A 21,412-nucleotide genomic window follows, 5' to 3' on the forward strand; every position below is an offset into this window, starting at 1 on the left:
CTGATAAAACACTAAATTTAAATTTTAGTAACAGATGGTCGCGCCTTTTTTAAAGTCTACGCCAATACAGTTTAGCCTTATTTAAAATAACATATCATTGTCATGCCAAATAGGGAGCCAAACAACCAACTAAATGTAGCACGTGGGGTTCATGATGTCTCTGATGCTGCTTCGGATGTATTTTTGTTTTTGTTTTAGTAAATGGTTAAATTGACTTATTAATTTAACATCTGAGATTCTCCTGTTTGCTGGAGACTGTTCTAGTTATTGTTGTTATTAATATTTTGTTTCATATCATAAACAATTTTTCTTCTTCTTCCTCTTTGGCTCAACAACCGTTGTCGGTCAAGGCCTGCCTGTACCACTAGTGGGCTTTGGCTTTCAGTGACTAATTGATTTCCCCCCATAGCAGGATAGTCAGTCCTACGTATGGCGGCACGGTCTATTTGGGGATTGAACCCATAACGGGCATGTTGTTAAGTCGTACGAGTTGACGACTGTACTACGAGACCGGCTCAAACGCAACTGCAGACTGTATAAACAATAAAATATGTCAATTAATGAAGCAAAAACAAATCGTTGCACCAAGAAATAGAGTAGTAAGAACCAAGAACAGTGAGTGAATTATTATGTGGCCTAAAAAAAGTTATTTAGATTTTATTTAGTTGACTAACATCAAGTGTCAAGTTTCCGTTGTTTGTTAGTGCAACATATTTGTTACATCAACTATAAAACTAACAAACGATACTGATTTTTTCTTTACTCACAATCTTAGTATTTGGTTTCGATACGAAGATATTGCTATTTTAGCGATATTTATTTGATAGCGGATAAATATCACTAAAATCGCGAAGCGGACATTAATCGGATTTTCCTTCTACAAATGAAAGCAAAGATAATAGGTATATAATTCCAATCATCGTGGATTTAAGTACACCACGCAGAGCTTTTTGGTACATGAAAATCATAATTTAAAAACAAAAAAGCAACATACCAGCGACATTTTTTTCTGTTTATGCTGTCTTATTAAATACGGCTATGCTTTTGAAACAGGGCATTGGCATGACTCTACATCTTAATGAGATAACAAACAAAATATGTTTGTGGTTTTGTCTCTGTAAATACCATAAACCAGCGACAAGTGATTGGTTTATTCGAGCGTGTAAATACATTCTTTCATTGGCCGTTTTTCCTTATCTTCACATGTCTGTCGCGTATTACCATAACTTAACCTCGCATTGACTCCCCCTCCGGCGACTAGAGCCACTAGACAAAGGATGCGCTGAGCACGTACCGTTGCTACACGCGGTGCAGGTCGCACCAAGGAAGGTAGCATTAGGAAATCGATATGGAACCGTAATTACCTGCCAATAAAACTGCTCCTTCTCCTGTTCGCTGCTGGGGCGCAAACCACAGCCGCACCGCGCTGACTTGTAGACGCGCAACAGCAGCTTTCAGAACGATCGGTTGCGATCAGTTGTTCTCTCGGTGTGCGTCGAGTGTTTGTGTGTGTGTGTGTGTGCGCATGTAAGGAAGAGTCAAATAATATAAATATCCTCCACCACCGCGATCAGTGCACCTCTCTGTCATTCCCACGCTCGAAAGTCGAACGTCATCCGCCAGCCGAAGCGGTCGATAGATCGGCGTGCAATGTGATCGCAGCTCCGTCCGTGCGCATGCACGTGTAATTGTCCATGACCACCACAGAGCAGCAGAACGGTGTCAAGCATCCTTGTGCCTTCGGAGCTCCCCCGCCAGTGCATCGGGGCGCACAGCATCAGGAAACTTGATCCACCTGATTCTTGCCCAAGCTGCGACTCGCGTCGTACAAGGTGCATCGGTGGTAATGTCTGCGCTTTGTACGTAGACCCCCCTGTTCTCCGTTCCACCCCTCGGTAGACGATCGTTCGCGGTCTGGGCCGCGGTCTGTATCGCAACAACCGTGTCAGACGTGTGCTGACACTCTTCCCTGTCCCCGCTTCACAGACCCCGACTACGCACCGCAAGGAACGGTTCTGTTCTCAACTGCACATATGCAATAAAAGGGGCATATGTTGCATCTGGTGGCTATTAGCACAAAATAGGTACAATAAATAGAAACAATAGATGGATGCAGCAGGTTCGGTTCGGGGCGGTTCAAGGTGGAAGGCATCTTGTAGCACCAGCGCAGATAACGGCGTTCGCAGAATCGACCTTTGCACGGAACATTTTTCTAACAAATTGCTGACATTGAATTGCAACACGGTCATGCGCGGTCCACTGCTCCCCTGCAACCACTACCGGTGAGGTACCGTGGGTTCATAATGCTTCCCGATGGCGGTAACTTGTAATTTGCCCCTCTCTTCTTCCTCCAGTCCTCTCCCGCAGTCTGCAGTTGCGTGCGTCGCAACGGTCCTCCCAAAACGGAGGGAAACATTATTAGCGCAGATGTATCGTTTTATTTTAGTTTATTCTACCCATAAACGGGTTGTTAGATGCGATTACTCACCGGAGCCCGGAGTCGAGCGGAGGATGAGCACATCGGAAAGGGCCTGCCTGCGTTTCGCCCGCATACAAACGCGCACGTCAGCAATCGAGCACGATCTCGACGGTTGGATTCTGTTCTGTTGGTCTGCGGCCAGAAGAGCGTTTGCGTTCTAAACCTACCGGCGCGCAGGGGACTCGACAGGGTGCGTTGAGGGGTACACTAATGCCACGGCGAACGACGGCAAGCGTTATGTTTTGGTAAATGCGTTATTTTTCTTACCTCTGGCTGGAGTGCTTCTCGAGCAGACGGGCTTGAAAGGCCCAGACAGGCGAAGACATGCCTGCGAGCCAAGCTGCCTGCGCTGGGAATTGTAATAAGAAGGATCAAAACGAAGGGCCTCCAGTGCGAAATCGTGAGAAGTGTGTGCTTGGGGGTTTGTTTGAAAAAAACAAAAACAAAAACAAAACAGCCACAGTTTGCAATAATGTTCGCTTGGAACACCCGCGGGGAGTCTGGCTGATTTTTGGACATGATGCAGCTGGAGCGGTTGTTTTTTAGGTCATTAGTGTATGAAATGTTTGCTAGCCGCGTATTAGTGTATAGCGCTCAGATGTAATGGACCAAGAGTGGTAGAATTGTTTTTGACATTCTTTGCCATGCATTACACCACCGTTCCAAGAACTCGAGCATTCCCTTCGGCTGTTTGTACCATACAATGAGTATGTACATAATTAAAATGCTTTGGATTCGCATTTAGACTTGGCAAATTGCACACTTTTATAGAGCTGTTATAGAGATATATATGTATATGGGAAGAATATGTTTTTAGTTTCCAGGATCAATATGTTGTTTTGTTATCATTACTTATGTCCAGTAAGGAAAAGCGTTTTGCTTTGAAAACGCGTTTTTTGAAAGATTAAAATTGATGAAACCCCTCATTTTGACCAAAAGTTTGATTGTTTGATTTTTTGTGTATTACTTTTTGTTTTATCCGAAAAGTAAGTTAAAGGAAAGCAACTATAAAAAATATATATTTCATCTCATTCTTATACTTTTTGTTTCAGGTGACAAAATTAAACAAATAATAAATTTCGTTTCAGGTTACTGCAATGTGACCACCGTGTGTCTCACCCACCCAGCTGCCAACTTTCTCACGCTCATCATTCTCCGGACGCGTTCGCGTAATCATTTATCCAGCTAATGCGAAATGTCTTCCTTCCATTGCCATTCATCGCGAATCGTCATCATCAGCATCGCCATTACGCGTCACCGGCCCCGCCGGTTGGCCGAAAACGCAAACAAAACGGTCAACATTACGCCTTCACACAATCACTTTCGCGAGCGAGGGTGCCAGCGAACGTGGATGGGGTGCGCGATCTTCGTAACCTCCGCCCGTTCCGTGTCCCGTGCCCTTCCCGTGGTGCCTTCGCTCCCAGTTTCCCGTTGTCATTTTGTCTGCTGATGATGCTGTCACAATCGGCACACCGTAATTGCACCATTTCGGATTCGACTCACTACCGCACTGCGTCACATAATCGCTGGCCACGGCAACGCAAGACACCTTTTCGATGGGTGGCTTGAGGTTTTTTTTTAGTAGTCGATCGAATTCGATCAAACCCCGGTGAACGAGGGACATTGTTCCGGTGTGGGTCCCGCATGTATGTTCGTTTGAATTTTGCAGATTTTTTGTTGTTGTATGTGGCTTTGTTTCGTATTCGTCAGCATATGAGAGATCGCTGGCACTGCTTGAAAACATCGGCTGCACGTCTTTTGCTTTCCACTGCCCAAACGGGACACTGGACACTTGGGTACAAGTTTCACGCCTCGGAGGTGGCGCTCGTGCGATCGTTTTTACGATCACCATTTCTTCCCTTACGCTGTGATGGAATCTGCTAGGTAGTGTTATGCTACTTTTAAGTGCCATCACTCTCTTGCTGCTTAGCTTTAATTTCACTCCCCGAATCTTCGTGTCTCGTGTGTACAACGGCATCGAGCACTGAACTGCTCGACCGACGCTTTCCTACCTTCAAACCCGTTGCGGGGCCCTTGTTCATCGACGAATTGGACACGGTACAATAACCCGCTAGTGGATATAAAATATAAATATAAAAAAAACATCACAAATTAGAAGTTATGCTGATTTGTTATGGCTGCCTAGTAGATTTGCCAACGTGGGACGACATCTTGCACGCTCTCTGTGTGCATGATTTATGAGTGTACCCGTTCGCGCAGATCTCGATGATGGCTGGTTTGATGCTGGGGGTTTGATGGAGCGAACGATGTTTGGTTGGAATTTTAGCCACGACGCCCTGCCGAGCCTACTGGACGCCTTCTTGGCAGTTACCGGTTCAGCTGAATCCATTGGTTTCTCTGTGCGTGTGTGTGTGTTTTTTTTGCGTTCATTTGTCGAGAGAGAGAGGAATTCCCAAAGCAGATCAGGGGCTGCGATGGTTTGATGATGCAATTGACTGGAGGAAAACTCCACCGTTGGATGATCGATTGAAGAAGCGAGAGCATCGGAAACATGGGGTGATCAATTCAATGTCAGTGAATATTGTAAGATACCGGATACCGAAGCTTATAAACGGACAATGCGGTACTGCAGGAGAACTCAACGGATATAAGAATGGTTTTCAAGTTTTCTGCACCAAAGTTTGCAACGACTTTATGCAACAAAATGCTGCTCATGTTATACTTTTTATTGTTTTGTATAGGGAGTAAAGCATCGAAAAAAATTCAAAAATACAATGGGAGTGAATTTTTAAGAGACAATTTAAGCTTATATTGGGAAATTACTCAACACTTTGCTTTTATGTATGAATTCAATGGGGATAAATTACATAAAGAGGTTAAATCAAAAAGATTATGTAATCGATACGTTACAATCGTATGCAATCGAAATAACATATTGAAGAATAAAGTTATTAATTTACTTCATTCATGTTTCTTCAATTAGGCTCAGTATAACAGCATACATCTATTTTAAAGTGCTTTCTTCCTGAAATTTCCACTTTTATTTACGTTACCACTTTTTGCGTTACTATAAGCAAGGTGTGTTACACCAGTAATCAGGCAATTATTGAATCGAAATCATAGTACTGTTTGGAAGAATGATATAATGATTAGATGTATGGTCCGCAAAAGCCGTTTCTGGAAGCTTATATTTCCAACTTGTCCAACTTTTGCATCCTTTATTTAATATCATACTGTCTCTAGCGAGTCTCTTAATAAACATCTATCGTAGCATATCGAATGAAGATTTCTAACGTCACAGAACGCCGGGCAATGGATCGTACCTCACACCACCTCACGGCACTATGCCCGGTTGCATAATCAGAAACGCAGACCGGTCAATCGATAGCACCCATTACGCACCGAAGGCCGTTCCAGGTCCGGCCCCCCGGTCCAAACAGGATTGCAGCTGAGAAGCTAATAGGATCATATCACTGTCGGTCCACGATCCACGGCGGAATGCCAACATCATTAATGTCGCTTTCGTTCCGATTGCACCGACAGGCGAGCGGCGAGTTATTAGGCTAAATTGCAAAAATCCAGCATCCGTACCTTTCCCGATGACTTCATCAAAGCTGCTACGCAATAATCGCTGTGATTAGATTTGGTTGCAACTCAATTAGGATGCAAATTCCATTGCATTTCTACCGACCGCGTTCGTTGGATGCTGCCCGAATCGCACCTACATCAAGGGTTGATGGCGGAGTTGGCTCCAATCTCTTCCGCAGTGTGGACGCCAAACCCCGTGCTTTGGAACAAACCGGTCCAGGTGTTTGTTTTACATCCTCCCGCTACAAGTAGTGTATCGTTTTCACACCGCATTCAATTAAGACGATCTTCTGCACCACCTGCCAAACACTTGCAGACGTTACAGACACCTCGGCATACAGGATGTTTGCGAGCAAGCAGCGTACTACAGGTAACGCTCCGTACCGTGCTGCCTGTTTACAGTGATTATTAAGTGTCGGCTGTACGATCACCTGCCATTCGGCACCATACAACGATCGTATGCAGACAAGTGCGCTTTGGTTCGACCAACCGAAGGATCTGACACCGTAGGCGAGGTGTTCTCGCATCGTGCAACGTTCTGGACCGCCAAGTGTGCGCGTCTCGACGGACGAATGCAATTCGAACCAGGGCACGCGGAAACGTCAGCACTGACGTGTGAAAATGATGAAGATGAAGGAGCGAAAACGAAAGCGATCTTAAAAGGGCCCAACTGACTTGCACATTTGCTCCGGCCGCGGACTGGGGCGCTGGGTTACTTACTTTTCTTCTTCTGCGTATTTCTTGCGGTACGTTAAGCAAGCATGAACGAAAGGTCATGCAGCGTCTGGAGCGCAGACCGTTGCTCTTCGAGTGGGCTTATTCGTCGGAGTCCATCGAACCCAAAACGCTGGGCAAACAAAAGGGCTGGTATGAGCAACAAAAACAACAACAAAATACACAAAACCCCACATCCAAAGGGAATCGATGACCGGGTGAAGTGTTCTGGCGCACGGGGACGAGACATAGTATTAACAATTTTCGAGTGGCGTTCCAAGCTTGAGTGCGAAGACATATCTTACCCACTTATTCGCACAAAAGTCTGATGCCTCAAGATGTTATTGATACCTGTCCCGGTGCGAAACATGCGAAGCACGATCTTTGCCTCAATTTGCGCGTCCCCATCCAGATCCTGGCGGGAGATGGTCGTTCGAATTTGCCGCGTGCGATACTTGTCGATTGGAGGAAAGCGACCAGTTCGCAGAACCTACAGAAAATCCTCCGATACCGAAGATATCACTTCCGCCTTGTTTTCAGGCGCACAAGCCGTTGCACTTAACGGATTTTCCGGCACAGCCATCAATCGGTTCGATACTCTTCCCCTCACAACCTTCCCACCATCCCACGATGTCACCGAAGCAAACCACAGCTGTGAACCCTTCACGCCCTGTGCTGGCGCGAACAGAGGGAGTTGAACTTCCATGTCGTCCCGCGTCCGCTGCATATTCCATCTGCCACGCCAATGTCATCCGCCGGTTGTTGTAACGGTTGTTTTCGGAATCGAATCGTGTTTCTCAGTCATTTTTCCATTCCCTTCCATTAATGCTGTCCGCTTGTTTGCTTTGATAGTTACAGCGAGAGGGCGGCTGATGGCCTGCTCCACTGGAACACTGGGAAAAAAGGGAAGACGATCAGTGTTATTTTTAGCCTTAAGCTCGCGCCCGAACTCCGTTAGCCGTGTCGACTGATTCGCACTCGATCGGGGTCTGCAAGAATAATCGATTTTTGGAACGCAAATTTAACCTTTCAACGGGACTTGTCGACGAATCGATCGAAATGAGAGGGAAAAGGAGAAATTGAGAAAAACACGAACGTAAAAAAAAAACATTTCACTGATGCCCCTTTTCCGTGCCCTCCGCGCCAAAACCTTGAAATTGAAGGACAAGAAAAGGACTTTCTTATTAATTACTTTCTCTTCGGACGTCGCCTGACGTTCGGGCCAGCGTTGGACGGTAGTTTTCCGAAATGGAACTGTAATTGATATTGAAATTGCTCAAAAGATGCACGAACGCTGTCACGATCACGCTCTCGGTGCTGTTCACGCCGTACGATCATCAACCCAGCGGCCGTTGGTATTTGCTTCAAAACACAGCTTCTCAATCAGAAGATCCACAATCGTGCGTATGTGTTCCGTGATCCGCTTTTTACTTTCGCTCGATAAAGTTTCGATTTCTTTCCAACTTAGCCAAGCCAAGCGAATTCGTCGCTCTGAACGATGCAGATGCGAAATGGGCATGTTCGGTTACTTTATTACTTCCCGCAGAAGACGCTCACAAAAAAAGCACAGCTCTTCCAGTAGTACATCATCACGCTCACACCTTCGCAGGCAGCTTGATCGTGACGGATTTCGTTTCCAGATACAGCTCAATGCCGCTGTAGCCGAGCTCGCGGCCACTTCCGGACTGCTTGTAGCCGCCGAACGGCGTCGTCGGCACCACATAATCGTAGCAGTTCACCCTGTAATGGTAGCACAAGCAAGGGTAAGGGGGCCTGTGGTCTGACGTTTGGTTTCCCTTTCCGGTGGGGCCACGCCCAGCCAACCCCAAAACACTTACCACACGGAGCCCGCCTCGACCGCGTTCGTGAAGGTGATCGCGGTATTGATGTCCTTGGTGACGACACCGGCCGCCAGCCCGTACTCGGTGCTGTTCGCCCGCTCGATCACCTCGTCCAGCGTGCTGAACTTCAGGATGCTCTGCACCGGGCCAAAGATTTCCTCGCGCGCTATCTTCATGCCGTCGGTCACGTTCGAGAAGACGGTCGGCTCCACGAAGTAGCCCACCGTACCGGCACGCTTGCCACCGGCCTGCAGCTGGGCGCCCTCGGCCTGGGCCGACTCAATGTAGCCGAGAATCTTTTTGAACTGCTCCTCGTCCACCTGCGGTCCCTGCTGGACGCCGTCCTGGAACGCATTGCCCACCTTGCGCTGGCGGGCCATCTCAGCCGCCTTCGCCACGAACGCATCGTAGATGCCCTCCTGCACGAACGTGCGGCTACCGGCGCAGCAGTTCTGTCCGTGGTTAGCGAAGATGGCATTGTGGGCAATTTCAACCGCTTCGTCCACTGAAACAACAATCAAACAAGAATGTTATTAGCGCCCTCTGCAATGCTTCGCAACGCTTCGGATTCCGCACTTACGATCAGCATCGTTGAAGATCACCAGCGGGCTCTTGCCGCCCAGCTCGAGCGAAACCTTCTTCAGGTTGGACGTGGACGCCCCGCTCAGGATGATGCGGCCCGTCTCGACCGACCCGGTGAACGCCACCTTCCGGATGTCCGGGTGGGCGACGATCGCGGCACCGACCGTCGGCCCGAACCCGTTCACCACGTTGATCACGCCGTCCGGAAATCCGGCCTCCTTCGACAGCGCCGCCATGTGCAGTGCGCTCAGCGGTGTCTGTTCGGCCGGTTTCAGCACCAGCGTGCAGCCGGCCGCCAAGGCCGGCGCCCACTTCCAGGTCAGCATCAGTATCGGATAGTTCCAGGGGATGATCTGCCCGACGACGCCGACCGGTTCCTTGCGGATGTACGTCAGAACCGGTCCGTCCGACGGCACCGTACTGCCGTGGATCTTGTCCGCCCAGCCCGCGTAGTACCGGAACGTGTCGATCGCGCACGTAATGTCGAACTGCGAGTCGCCGAACGTTTTGCCATTGTCGAGCGATTCCAGGTTCGCGAGCGTATCGATATCGCGCTGCATCAGATCGGCCAGCCGGTTCAGCAGCCGGCCCCGGCCCGAGGCGTCCATCTGGCGCCACGGTGCGGACCGGGCGAAGGCGGCCTTGGCCGCCCGGACCGCCACCTCCACATCGTCCTTGTCACCCTCGGCGACGGACACGATCGGCTGCTCGGTGGCCGGATTGAGCGTCGCAAACGTTTTGCCACTCTTCGCTTCGACAAACTCGTTGTTGATGAAGAGCTGGAAGGAGAGTGAGTGAGAGAGTGGTTTGAAATTCCAATACAGATTTTGCGTGCTCCGACTTGTGTACTTCCAAAATTAATAATAAAAAAACGAGCGCACACACACACAAGAAACAACCCCCAACTCGACAGCGTTCATTATGATCAGCATGATTTATGTTCCGGCACGGTAAAACCGTTCTATCTACCGTAGCGACATCCTGGAGCGGTCGTCGAGAAATGCTAAATCCGGCGAAATGCACATTTACAACAACCCTTCGCATGCTACGCCCCAAGGAGGTGTGACAACGATATTCCCCCCTGCTTGACTCGCTCAACCGCCCCCCCCCCCTCCCACTTCTTGCCCACGGCACTGCTCCAGGGTCTGCCGGATCGATTCGCGTCCGTGTCCTCAATTCGATCCATCGGCAAAGGGCGACGCTGGGCCCGGGCGTTGTCGTCGCCATGCGAGAAACGATTATAATAAAAATTATGAAATTAAGTTATTAAGTCGGGAGATTTATGAAGCGGAAAACCGCATGTAGCGCAACCGGGCGGCCTGTTCCACCCTTGGGGTCGACGACGCTGGCGACAGTTTATGTGTATTTGTTTTTATCTCTTTCGCCTTCCGCATGCCTTCCGCAGGGGTTCCTTGCCTTCGCCGGCTCCACGTGGCAGACAGTGTGTTGTTTGGTATGGCTCGGGATCTGAGCCGGGGTGCAGGCGGGCCAACCTCCGCTGGTGGGCCCTTTTGCGCTTCGTTAGGTAAGGCATCTGTTTTGCATGCGACCGTTTCGCCGTGAGTGCACGCTAGCCCCAAAGCCACCGTGAGCTGCGCGCGGGACACTACATTGTCGCGCTGCTGTCCTCCCGCACCCAGGGAGAACAATAATTTGGACCCGGGCCTTTTCTCCCGGTCTCATTTTGTTGGTTTTGGGACATTCGTTTGCTTCCCTTCGTTTTTTTTTTTCTTCTTTGCAGCCCTGTTGGCGACATTTCGGCGAATGCCCTGAACGGCTAGCTGAACGAACACTCCACACTGTGCTCTTGCTTTTAGGGTCAATGGGCAATCGGCTTACCCGATATGTTGCGCCCCCGGGAGCGTACCGTTGCACCGGGCACCGGGTCGCCAACAGGGATGCATGTTATAGTTAATTGCTTTGGCACAGTATGCAATTTTTCTCGCTCAGTAAAGCAGCGGCGGGTGCAGCGTGCAGCAATCAGAAATGGCGCTCGTACGCTAACCGCATCCTCCAAAAAGGGAAGTTTTGTTGTTTTTTTTCGGAATTTCCCGTCCCTCCGACCTTTACGACAATTCCGCTCCAAAAGGTTTTGTTTCGAGCTACTAGCGAGTGGGTGATGTAACGGTTGTCAACAAGCGCTTCGTGCGGTGTGATGTATGGAGAGAATGTGAAATGGGTCAGTTAATGAAGGAGAGCTCACTGTACTATAGGTGCAGCTCTTTTTTTTACTTCTATTGTATATCTCTAATGAAATATCGTTTTAAATACTGCGTAACAGTAGCACATCATTTACTTTATTGCATTGTGCGTTGATACAAACCATAATCCACAGTTTCATATTAATTCCGAATACAGTTTCAAAAGGGTTTCATTATTGTCCCCTTACAATGCTATCAGCATGATTAAAATGATGTACTATCAATCGTGCACCAATTAATCAACGGTTGATGATGGAACATCAGATTCGAAATGAGCAAAATGAGCAGTACAAAAAACATTAATTATGCAACACAATGGAGTATTTATTTGCAAGTAATTTCAATGTATCACGGTTAAATCATCAATGTATCATTATATCGTCAATTAATTTATTGCAGCAATAATTTGCCTATAATAGCTACCTTGTATGCCCTTTCAACAAAGTTTTTTTTGTTGCTAATTTCGAAAATATTATAGATTTCTAGCCCATTTCAATATCTTCATTCGACGGAAAAATAGAGATTTATCATAAACAATCATAGTTAACGCATAAGTTAGATAAAAATTCAGCATTTAATTAGCAAATGATACGAAAAAGACACAAAATAATTTCACTGAACAGGTAAACTTATAACGTTAAATACGGGCGGTTCCGTGGTACATTCGTCAACTCAAGAAGTTATTTAACTGATCGTTGCATTAACGTTAAGATAGGAACTAGTTTATCTGCTACATTCCATAATTTATCTGGTGTTCCTCAAGGGAGTATATTATGACCTTTACTATTTATTATATTTATTAACGATGTCGTGTTTGCTATTCCTCATGTTTAATTGTTATTATATGCTGACGATCTAAAGATGTTCCTACCTGTTAAATATTCTGACGACTGTGAAATGTTACAAGACTCGTTAAACTATTTTTCTGCATGGTGTTTTAATAATGAAATGTTACTTTTTTTTTATTCAGTAGGGACGGCTTTACCGTATTGCTAATGAAATGTTACTTAATGTTAGCAAATGTAGTTGTATAACATTCTCAAAGAAAAAAAAATCCTATTATTTATAACTACAAAATCAATGAAGACAGCGTTCCACGTTTTTCTCAGGTTCGGGACTTAGGAGTTATTTTAGACAGTAAGCTTAGTTTATCTAGCCATTATCAAACTATCGTCACTAAAGCTCTTAAACTGTTAGGATTTGTCTTACGTGTCTCGGCCGACTTTAAAGATCCTTTCAGTTTAAAAACATTATACTGTTCTTTAGTCCGTCCCATCCTGGAATTCGCCAGTGTAGTTTGGTGTCCCCATCAAATCACATACATAGATAAAATTGAAAAAATTCTGAAAAAAATCACACGTGTTATGTTTCATCATCTTCCCTGGTCAAACCAAATTCCACGTCCTTCGTATAATGTTCGGTGTCTACTATTTGGCTTAGAGACTTTACAGCATAGGAGAACTACGGCTCAGATAACTTTTATGCATAAATTATTAATTGGAGATTTTGATGCACCTGACATTTTAAATTTTATTTGCTTTTCTACTCCCTCTAGAGGTCTTAGAAATAGAGAGCTACTAAGAAGCCCTTTTAGATCGACTGGTTTTGGTGCCAATGATCCACTGCTCAAAATGATTGATGTGTATAATAGGTTAGGGTTATCAGCAGATTTCAATCAATCCGTTAGTCAACTGCGTCAGCATATTCAAGTTAGTTCTAGGGCCATACTTTAAACTTGTACTCTGTAAGCATTAAGCTATTTAGGCATACTGCCCGATAACTTTGATTTCAATAAATAAATAAATAAATAAATAAACTCGTACGACTTAACAAAATGCTCGTCGTGTGTTCAAGCCTCGAACGTACGATTCACTATCCACATAGTCAAGTCCACTGGCCAATATAAATTGATGCAAAGAAAAAATAAACTGGTCTAACGTTCATATAAGTAATGTGTAGGGGAAAGTAGGTAAAGACGGACTCGCCGGGTAAGATGGACACTTTTCGAAAATACATGAAAAAGGTGATTATCAAATAATTCAACAATGCAGCATTCAAACTGACAACAACACATTTTGACATAATATATGCAAAAAATGGTTAAATTTAAGAACAATTCAAAATTTTAATCATGAGGTCCCTTGTGGATTAAGCTCTACAACTTTTATTTTTTTATATTTGTGGTTTATTATATGCATGAATTGTCATGATTATAAAGCAAAAACTGGTGATAGAACGAGAAAGCAAATAATTAAAATATCTTGTTTTCTGGTGATTTAAGTATACTGGCAACAAAGCGGGGGTCCCTTAAATAACCTTAAATAAGGACATTTCGAAGATATAAACTAGCCAGCAACTATTGAAAGCATTAAATTAAGTGAAATGAAACACCGGTCAAAATAGCAGCCATTCGTTATGCTATTACACGCCCCATGCTGATTTATCCATTCTGCCAATATACCCAATATCTTGCCACCACTTGTACAACTGAATCAACTAATAAAAGAAGCATTAATATGACATCGTTTAGGAATAAATGAGAGATTATGAGATAAGAAACATCAAAATGTTTAATAATAATAAAAAAAGATTGATTTAGACTCAGTGGAAAAAATGGACTGACATATTAACAAGTCCATCAAATATGCTATGGTCGCGGACTTCAGTAAATTCCTAAAGGGAAGTTCTAGACTGTTGTTCTGTAAGAAGGATCAGCGTCTGTTAAGTTCAATGTTCACTATCTTGCCTTAACCGGTAAAGTGTTGATGCAGTTAAATCGAATAAATAATCGTAACTGTGAAAACTCTTCTCCTTCTGCGAGAGCAAAGAATTCGAAATAAAGCGCTTTTAAAAAAATCCACACCACGCGGTCGCCGCAATTAAGTACGCAACCAAACAGCTCGGGCCACCGGGTCAGCAGGCCAACGACGCGCTGCGCTGACATGGCGTGTATGTGTCCCCCCGTGCAGGAGAAATTAGTGTTAAGACATAATTTCTTAATTTTCCACGCTCGTCAACTCGCACTACCGTAGCCGCACTGGAATGCGGCGCATCTGGGCGGCCGCACACAAAAGGCAGGAGCCTTGAAAGATTTCGCCAAAAGAAATTTATGCGCCAGCTTATAACACCGTCCACCCCATTTGCCGACGGTCGACTGTGGATGGGCAACGGTCACGAGATGATAATAATTAATTTTTGGCATCAACGCTTCCTCTTACGCGGTTCTTGCGTGCTGCATTTTTGCGGTATTCCGATGCGCGTGTGCACGCGCTTGCGAAGATGCGCCAAGCTGCTGCCTGGCACAGAAGCCGGACGCACTGACGCAGCTGACCCCGGAGGCTCATGCGCTGGTACATTCAGATTCGCAGGGTAAGAAATGTGTCTGAGTCCCTATTTTTGGTTCTGATTTCTACTACGATTCCGACGCCCTTCACATACAGTGGGGGAAAGGGCGGGAAATAAATCGTATCAGCCTGGTGACGGTCATTTAGCACAAGCACCAAAATGGGAAGGGGTGCACTCTCTTTGCACCCTAAATAAAAATAAAAACAAGATTAAAAGTCGATCGGATGATATGGCGAGGAGTTTGCATGGAGGGCTGCCTAGTGGCGAGGTAAAGAAAGCAGAAAAAGATAAACGACTTAAGTAATGTGATACGATTTAACGCGATAGCGCTGCATGCCAATGCACAACTTATGGCCATGTGCGCGTACTGCGCTGATTTGCGATGCGTGACTCTCCAGGCGGGACGCGCAAACACGCGAATCTCGTCCATCTTGCACTGTATCTCGCTCGGGCTGATCATCTTCTGCTCTTGCTTTTTAAACCCGATGAATGACTGGAACCGAATCAGTTCACATGCATTCGCATGTGTGTACGAACTCAAAAAAAAAAAAGGGTTCATCCATTCCCCCGCTGCCTCACGCCCCCGGAACATCCTTTTGAACGTCGACAACCGTCGAGGCATAAGTAGAGGACATTCATTTTAAAATTGTTTATGCATCCCGTTTTGGGACGCCTGAGAGATGCCTTGCGATATGTATGTGCATTCGATTTTTACTCGCGCTTCTTTCGTGTAGCTGCTTGCCGTAATCGAAGGGGCACACCGTTCACAGCTGTACGCACAACAATGCTAGTAGGCCGATCCCGTCAGCTCGATGATTGGCCGGCCTTTTACACACAAAAAAAAAACTACAACAACTCGGTGAGTATCGATCATTACAAGCCGCACGTTGTCGATCGAAAGCAACAGCGCTTTAATTTATTAACCGTACGCAATCAATTCTGCACCGCTCTGGGCGTTTAGCATCAGCGGAAAAGTTTCGCGCAAGCTATAGAGTTAGGGATTTGTTTTTAAAAATGCCATTTATTATTTTCCAAGAAGCAATTGAAACATGTGTTTTTTAAGCATTTCAATCAATCGAAAGTGATTGAAACAAAACCATACGGTGGAAACGACTGCCACAACTGTTCCATTTAAATCGTAATTTAATCCATTTGATTTAGCAAGAATCACATGTAGCCGCGAAAGGTTGAATGTTTGCAGTTGTGCATTGAACTTCTCGTACTCTTATGTCAATTCAAGTGAAATGCACACGTTTACACATTAACTGGAATCGGTGTTTTGGGAAATTAATAAAACTTTGAATTTAAAATCAATTGAAATGATAAAACTTGGTAGCTATTCTCGATGCTAGTCCAATTTCTATCATTATCGCAAGACCGTGAAAGAACAAAATAATATCATAATATTATTTCCATTCGGTTGAATAGTTTATTGGAGCGATATATAAAATTATGTTGGATAGATTTGTTAGATAATTAGTTTGGTATTGGAGTTTGCTATCGTGGTAATTTAATTAATTATGACTCATGTTTGTAAAGCAAATCAATACTAAGTTTATGCCAGATTTACACACACCCTGCTCAACGCCTTGCAGATAATTTCGCTTACTTGCTCTTAGCTATACATTTTTGCGAATGGATTGATTTTCGGGCGTGCTGCAAACAATTCAGAATAATGTTTTTATGATGCCTCCGTTGCCCTTTTGCCATGCTTTTCTACCACGCTTCATAATCGCCGCATTTTCCGCCCGCCGAAATCCCACATCCAGAGCCCACGGAACGGTGCTGTGTCCCCCCGAACCCGGCACCAGAAGACAAAAGATGGCATAAGAACTCGCGGCGTCAGGGCTTACGTAAGCCGTAACCACGCTCGTCCATCCGTGGGTGCAACCGAAACGGGGCCCGTGCCGAACCGCTTGCCGCCCAGTCGTGGAGTAATTATTCGATTCGAAAAAGGGCGCACGAAACGCTGTAACATTGCAAATGAACGGGCAAGCGAAACCAAAACGCGGCTGCCGTTAAAAAAGGGCATTCGATCGTACGGCCAGAGCGGCACACAGACGCCCATTGTTTTCGGCTGTTGTACATTTGGCGATGGAAACAAAACGGTTCGCCACAGTTCGCGAACTCCCGCGATCGCGGAGACAAATCGGTGACACCTCCAAAGTTCACCCCCAGGGGAGCTGGCTGGAGAAATGAAGACATTTGTGCCCAAGTGACAGGATGTTGGCCAAGGATGGGTCGTGATCGCGTAAGAAAGGTCGTACGAGTTACTAAGGATACGCAGCAACGCACCCAAGCGACCCGAAGCGACCGAACTGTTGCCAAGCGGACCATTTTTCACGCACCTTAAAGCTCAATTAAACCGGCGCTGATAAGATAGCGATTTAATTGGGGAACGAGATGTTGGACACACCTCGCGGAGTGTCGATTATCGCTCGGCGTTTAATTTTCTCTACCTTTAAGTGGTGTTTCTTTTTTGTTTTGGTTTTGTTTTTTCGGCACAGCAACCAGAATCGATTAACTGTTCTTTGCGAACACCGATAAGCGTACGGAGCGGAGACTCCATCAAATCAGATCCATACGGACGCTACGGGCGGCACCGCCAAAAGCAGTGTGCCGAGGGCCTGGTGACAGATATCGCTATCTAATCGCCCATCACGCGATGACTGATCTGACACACAAGGGTGTACAAAACGGACCGTAGTGTACCCGATCGACCGTGCGATCGGTTGAACAAAGCTATCGGGTTGGGGGGAAAAAGGGAAAGCTACCACTCATTTACGTCACACGTCACCACAGTCCAGAAGATCGTGCCCGTAAACCGAACGGTTGATCCAATAGCTGCCAAAAACGTTTGCCGTTTGGTGGGTTGAAGCTTTTGGACGTCTTGCTGAAATAGATCCGCACGCTCCAAAAGCAAACGGCAAAAGTGTCTGCAGATCCATGATCGGAAATCTAATCCCAAAGAGGCTTGAGGAAGGAGAAGGTGGAGAGCATGGATTATGGTTCCTCGAGAGCTGGCCCGAGACTGGATAGATCCGCAGCATCACCACACCACGGCAATTTAGAAGATAATGATCGGCATAAAGCCGAGATCGGGTGGCTGATGGTAAGAACGAGATAACGAGACAGGGAGCTTTACTGCCGGAAGGGCGAAACGACGCCCTGGGTGGAAAGGGAACGATACCAATTAAAGTGCGATGAAGCACACACCAGGGCGATTGGTGTGACGGATTAGCGAAGTGGTGTGGTGTTGCTGGGAATTGGGTTACTGGGTGATGCTGGAATTGGGCGCTGTTAGGACAAGGGTGAATGACCGGAAGCGTGTAGTTAAATATTGGCCGAATGTTTATACGGTTTATATGGCTTCGAAGCAATCTTTTTTATTCCTTTAATTAGAACAGAGCTTGAAGAGCTTTGCTGATGTGAGATAAAGCTTTTCTTAAACACGATGCTTGCGTTGGATTGCAAGCGATGGCATCTTAATCACTGGTTCAATAAATTCGACATAAAGTTTCATAAACGGTAAGAAATATTTTTTTAAAAAAATACATAAATTGAACCCAAAACTTAACAAATATTGAAAAGCAATGTGAAAATGGCACACTCTGAACCACCAACACGAATTCCATCTGTCACTTTCGCTTTCGATCTAAACGTCCCCCTCGTTCTCACTGTTCGCAGCATCGACGAATACAGATCAACACACACGCGATCACGGACCACTTCCAACATTAAAAATACACCTACTCCCATTCCGCCCATAACCGTATGACAGAACTTACTTTGGTGTATTTGATCTCCTGCTTGGGGTTTGCCATTTTCTTTCACCTTTTTTTTCAAGCACGATACACGAACGACACTACGGACGAACTGGCGGACGAACACTGGCGTACAACACTGTGCTCTTGCTAGAACGCTTCACACCGGACTAATTCGCGGCCGCGATGGTCAATGCTCCAAATGCGTCGCTTCTGTTGCTTCTTGCTGCCCAAGGCCAACACCGCGCTGTCACGACGACCAGCGTACCGAAATTGATAGCGATGTTGATGATCCACCAAACGCCAAACTGCCAGCCGGTTCTCTCGCTGTGCGTTTGTGTGTATGCGAGACAGGGCTAACGTACTTCTGCTTCGGTGTGTTATTCTTAGCCACAAGTGTAGCGCCACACACTACCGATGGGAAGGGAACAGGAGGGCGTTGATAAACAACGTTCGCTTCTAATTCTGTCCCGCGACACACACCATCGGATGTAGCGAGCTGGTGGTTGTGTTTACAGTCACGCTATAAAACAAGGTGTGCAGCTGGAATTGAATGCAGCAAACACAGTGGTCCACTCTAATTTTTGCGTTGGCTTTGTTTACACATACGCACACACTTTGCTACCTAGTATGCCGTGGCTATTAAATGCCAACTCAAAACCAATTAAGCGAATCCTTCTTTAAATGCGTCTAACGAATGTCTTCTCTCAAAGCAGATTTCGGTTTTGGTTTTATTAACAACGTGCTACACGTTTCGCATGATTTACTGTTAAAGATTTTGCGAAACTATGCGAAGGTGATTGCGGTAAACAATAAACGCATCGTTAAAATGTTCCATTCCGGCGGCCACCAGCCCGCTGTTGCCCTTTTCTGCGCATGATCCTGACCTTGACAGTCGGCTGCCGTTTGACAGCCGTTGTCGTAAAGTACGATAATTTAAGGCAATTCTAATTGGCTGCATGATGGTTTGTTAAGCTGCGATGATATTCATCACATGCTCACTTGGTTGGCATGATGGAGATGAGGAATGGCATATTTGATATTGTAAAGAAGGGCTCTTCAAGTTGAAGTTCTTTATTTAGTGCATTAATTTTAGGTTTTGGTTATATTTTGAGGACTGTTGTGAATAATTCATGATTTAAAAAAATCCCACTATTTAATTCGAAACTTGGAATTGATATCTTACATTATAAACACATCAATGAACAGCAAAAACATGTCAATTTAATGCCTTGGAATATTAATCACATTTAATAACCGCTTGGCGTCGGCCGGGTTCAATGTCCTACTATATTTTGATGTTCCCGGAAGTGGCAGGATCGGTTTGGAGCCACGGTACGACTTTTACCTAAACACAGCCACTCGATCCCTTGCTCTCCCTTCCCTTCCCCCTGTTCCACTCCTGCTGGCCAAATGTTGGCCAAATGTTGAGATGCAAACGAGCTTCCCTGGGCGCGCAAGGGAAGTCACAAGAAGCAAAACAACAACAGCAACAACAAAAAACGCGATCCCTCAGGTGGGACCGCTTCGTTACCGACGAACCACAATCATAAAATAGCCCACCGGCTCTACTACCTTCTCCTCAGTTTTCACTTTCAACCCGTTTGTTTATGGGGCCGGGGGGAAGCTGAGCAAAAAACCACACACACACACTCACACAGTGTGAGGCAGCTCGCTTTGAATATATATGCGCGAATGTCATCCCGTTTGCAACATAATTCGCGTTCGTTCGGTTGTTTGTTTTTTTTTGCTTGGTTCCCTCCACTCCAAATCTCTCCAACGATCGACACCGGCTCCACCGGCCTGTGGGAAAGGTGGTCGGGTAAAAGGTGGACTCAAGAATGTCACCTCCTCAGCGAGTCTCTTGACAATTGTAGCGGCATTCAGGCGTTCATTCAATCGTCGATGATATTTCGCTTGCCGCTCGCCAGCTTCCAGCATCTCTCGAAGCAGCAGAGGCAGAGGGAGGGGCAGATCGCCTCGATCGCGAATCATTCTTTCGATCTGCATTCCACCGGTAGCCCGCCGGATTGTGTGGCTGCGGTCTTTCGTCGTTCGTTTTGATGATATTCGAGTCTCATTTGCTCCATTCGCCACTGATATTCAATTCGATGCTTTGCTTCTAATACTGTCCCCCTACTGCTCTCACTTACGTCGGTTGATGGTGGTAAACTCGGGCCCAGGCCGTGATCGCAACAGCAGGTCGTGTGGGTTGAGTGTTTTAAAAATAAATTTCACTCCAAAAGCTAAATCAAAAGTAAATAAATCTTATCACATACAAACGCCGTTTCCCCTATGTTCCTTCCTTTCTTCACCATGATCATCAGCTCGAAGAAGCGGTGATTGTTGACTGTGCTGTTCGGAAAGCATTTGCAAAGCCGTAAAATGACTTCGCCGAGAAATATTCCTATCGCTACTGCCCTTTTGGTCGATCGTTTGCGGTTTGAAGGACAACCAACCACCTGGCGCAGAATAAACTCGTCGGAGTCGGTGTATGGGTGAAGTGTGGGTAAAAATAAAGAGCAAATTTTTTCAATGCTTCACCTCAACCGACCGAGTGTGACAGGATAGCGGGATAGAGTTAGTTATGCTGCCCTTCCTCATGTTATATTATGTCGGCTTTTCCGATGGGAGGCGTTTGTTTCAACGGTATGACCCCATGATGCATGGATGGCTGATGTAGTAACATTTATTTTGCGTAATGAATCTTCCTACGGTACTTTCAATCGATTAAGAGAATGTCAATGGAATACGATTGTAGACTCACTTTTTTGAGCTTTCAAGAAAAAAAGTAACCACAAAATGTTCATCATGCAGATATAATGTTAAACAACAATATAGCAATTGAATATTGCGGTGTAGAAATAATATGAAATTTGAATGCAAAATTCAAGAGTCAAATAAAACAACTTATGAACGGAATGGTATGCTTTGATT

The 21,412-nt window shown here is 45.8% G+C and overlaps 1 protein-coding gene across 1 annotated transcript; it reads right to left on the reverse strand.

Annotated features, from left to right (window-relative positions):
* Positions 1-8,247: 8,247 nt before the first annotated feature.
* LOC1274242 (aldehyde dehydrogenase 1A1) lies at positions 8,248-19,354 on the reverse strand. Its single transcript, XM_313331.5, has 4 exons — positions 18,500-19,354; positions 9,164-9,944; positions 8,581-9,088; positions 8,248-8,482 (listed from the first exon to the last, which is right to left on the reverse strand). Exons 1-4 carry the CDS (start codon positions 18,533-18,535, stop codon positions 8,338-8,340), a joined length of 1,470 nt encoding a protein of 489 aa, XP_313331.4. The 5' UTR covers positions 18,536-19,354; the 3' UTR covers positions 8,248-8,337.
* Between the last annotated feature and the right edge of the window lie 2,058 nt (positions 19,355-21,412).

The sequence above is a fragment of the Anopheles gambiae genome, chromosome 2, assembly GCF_943734735.2.
Source record: "Anopheles gambiae chromosome 2, idAnoGambNW_F1_1, whole genome shotgun sequence".
NCBI classification, from domain to species: Eukaryota; Metazoa; Arthropoda; class Insecta; order Diptera; family Culicidae; genus Anopheles; species Anopheles gambiae.

Excerpts from the sequence above, each read along its gene's own strand:
- LOC1274242 (XM_313331.5), bottom strand. The coding sequence starts at position 18,535 with ATGGCAAACCCCAAGCAGGAGATCAAATACACCAAA. Across the intron at positions 9,945-18,499 it reads AGGAGATCAAATACACCAAA|CTCTTCATCAACAACGAGTT; the intron begins GTAAGTTCTGTC and ends CTCTCCTTCCAG. Across the intron at positions 8,483-8,580 it reads GTCGAGGCGGGCTCCGTGTG|GGTGAACTGCTACGATTATG; the intron begins GTAAGTGTTTTG and ends CTACCATTACAG.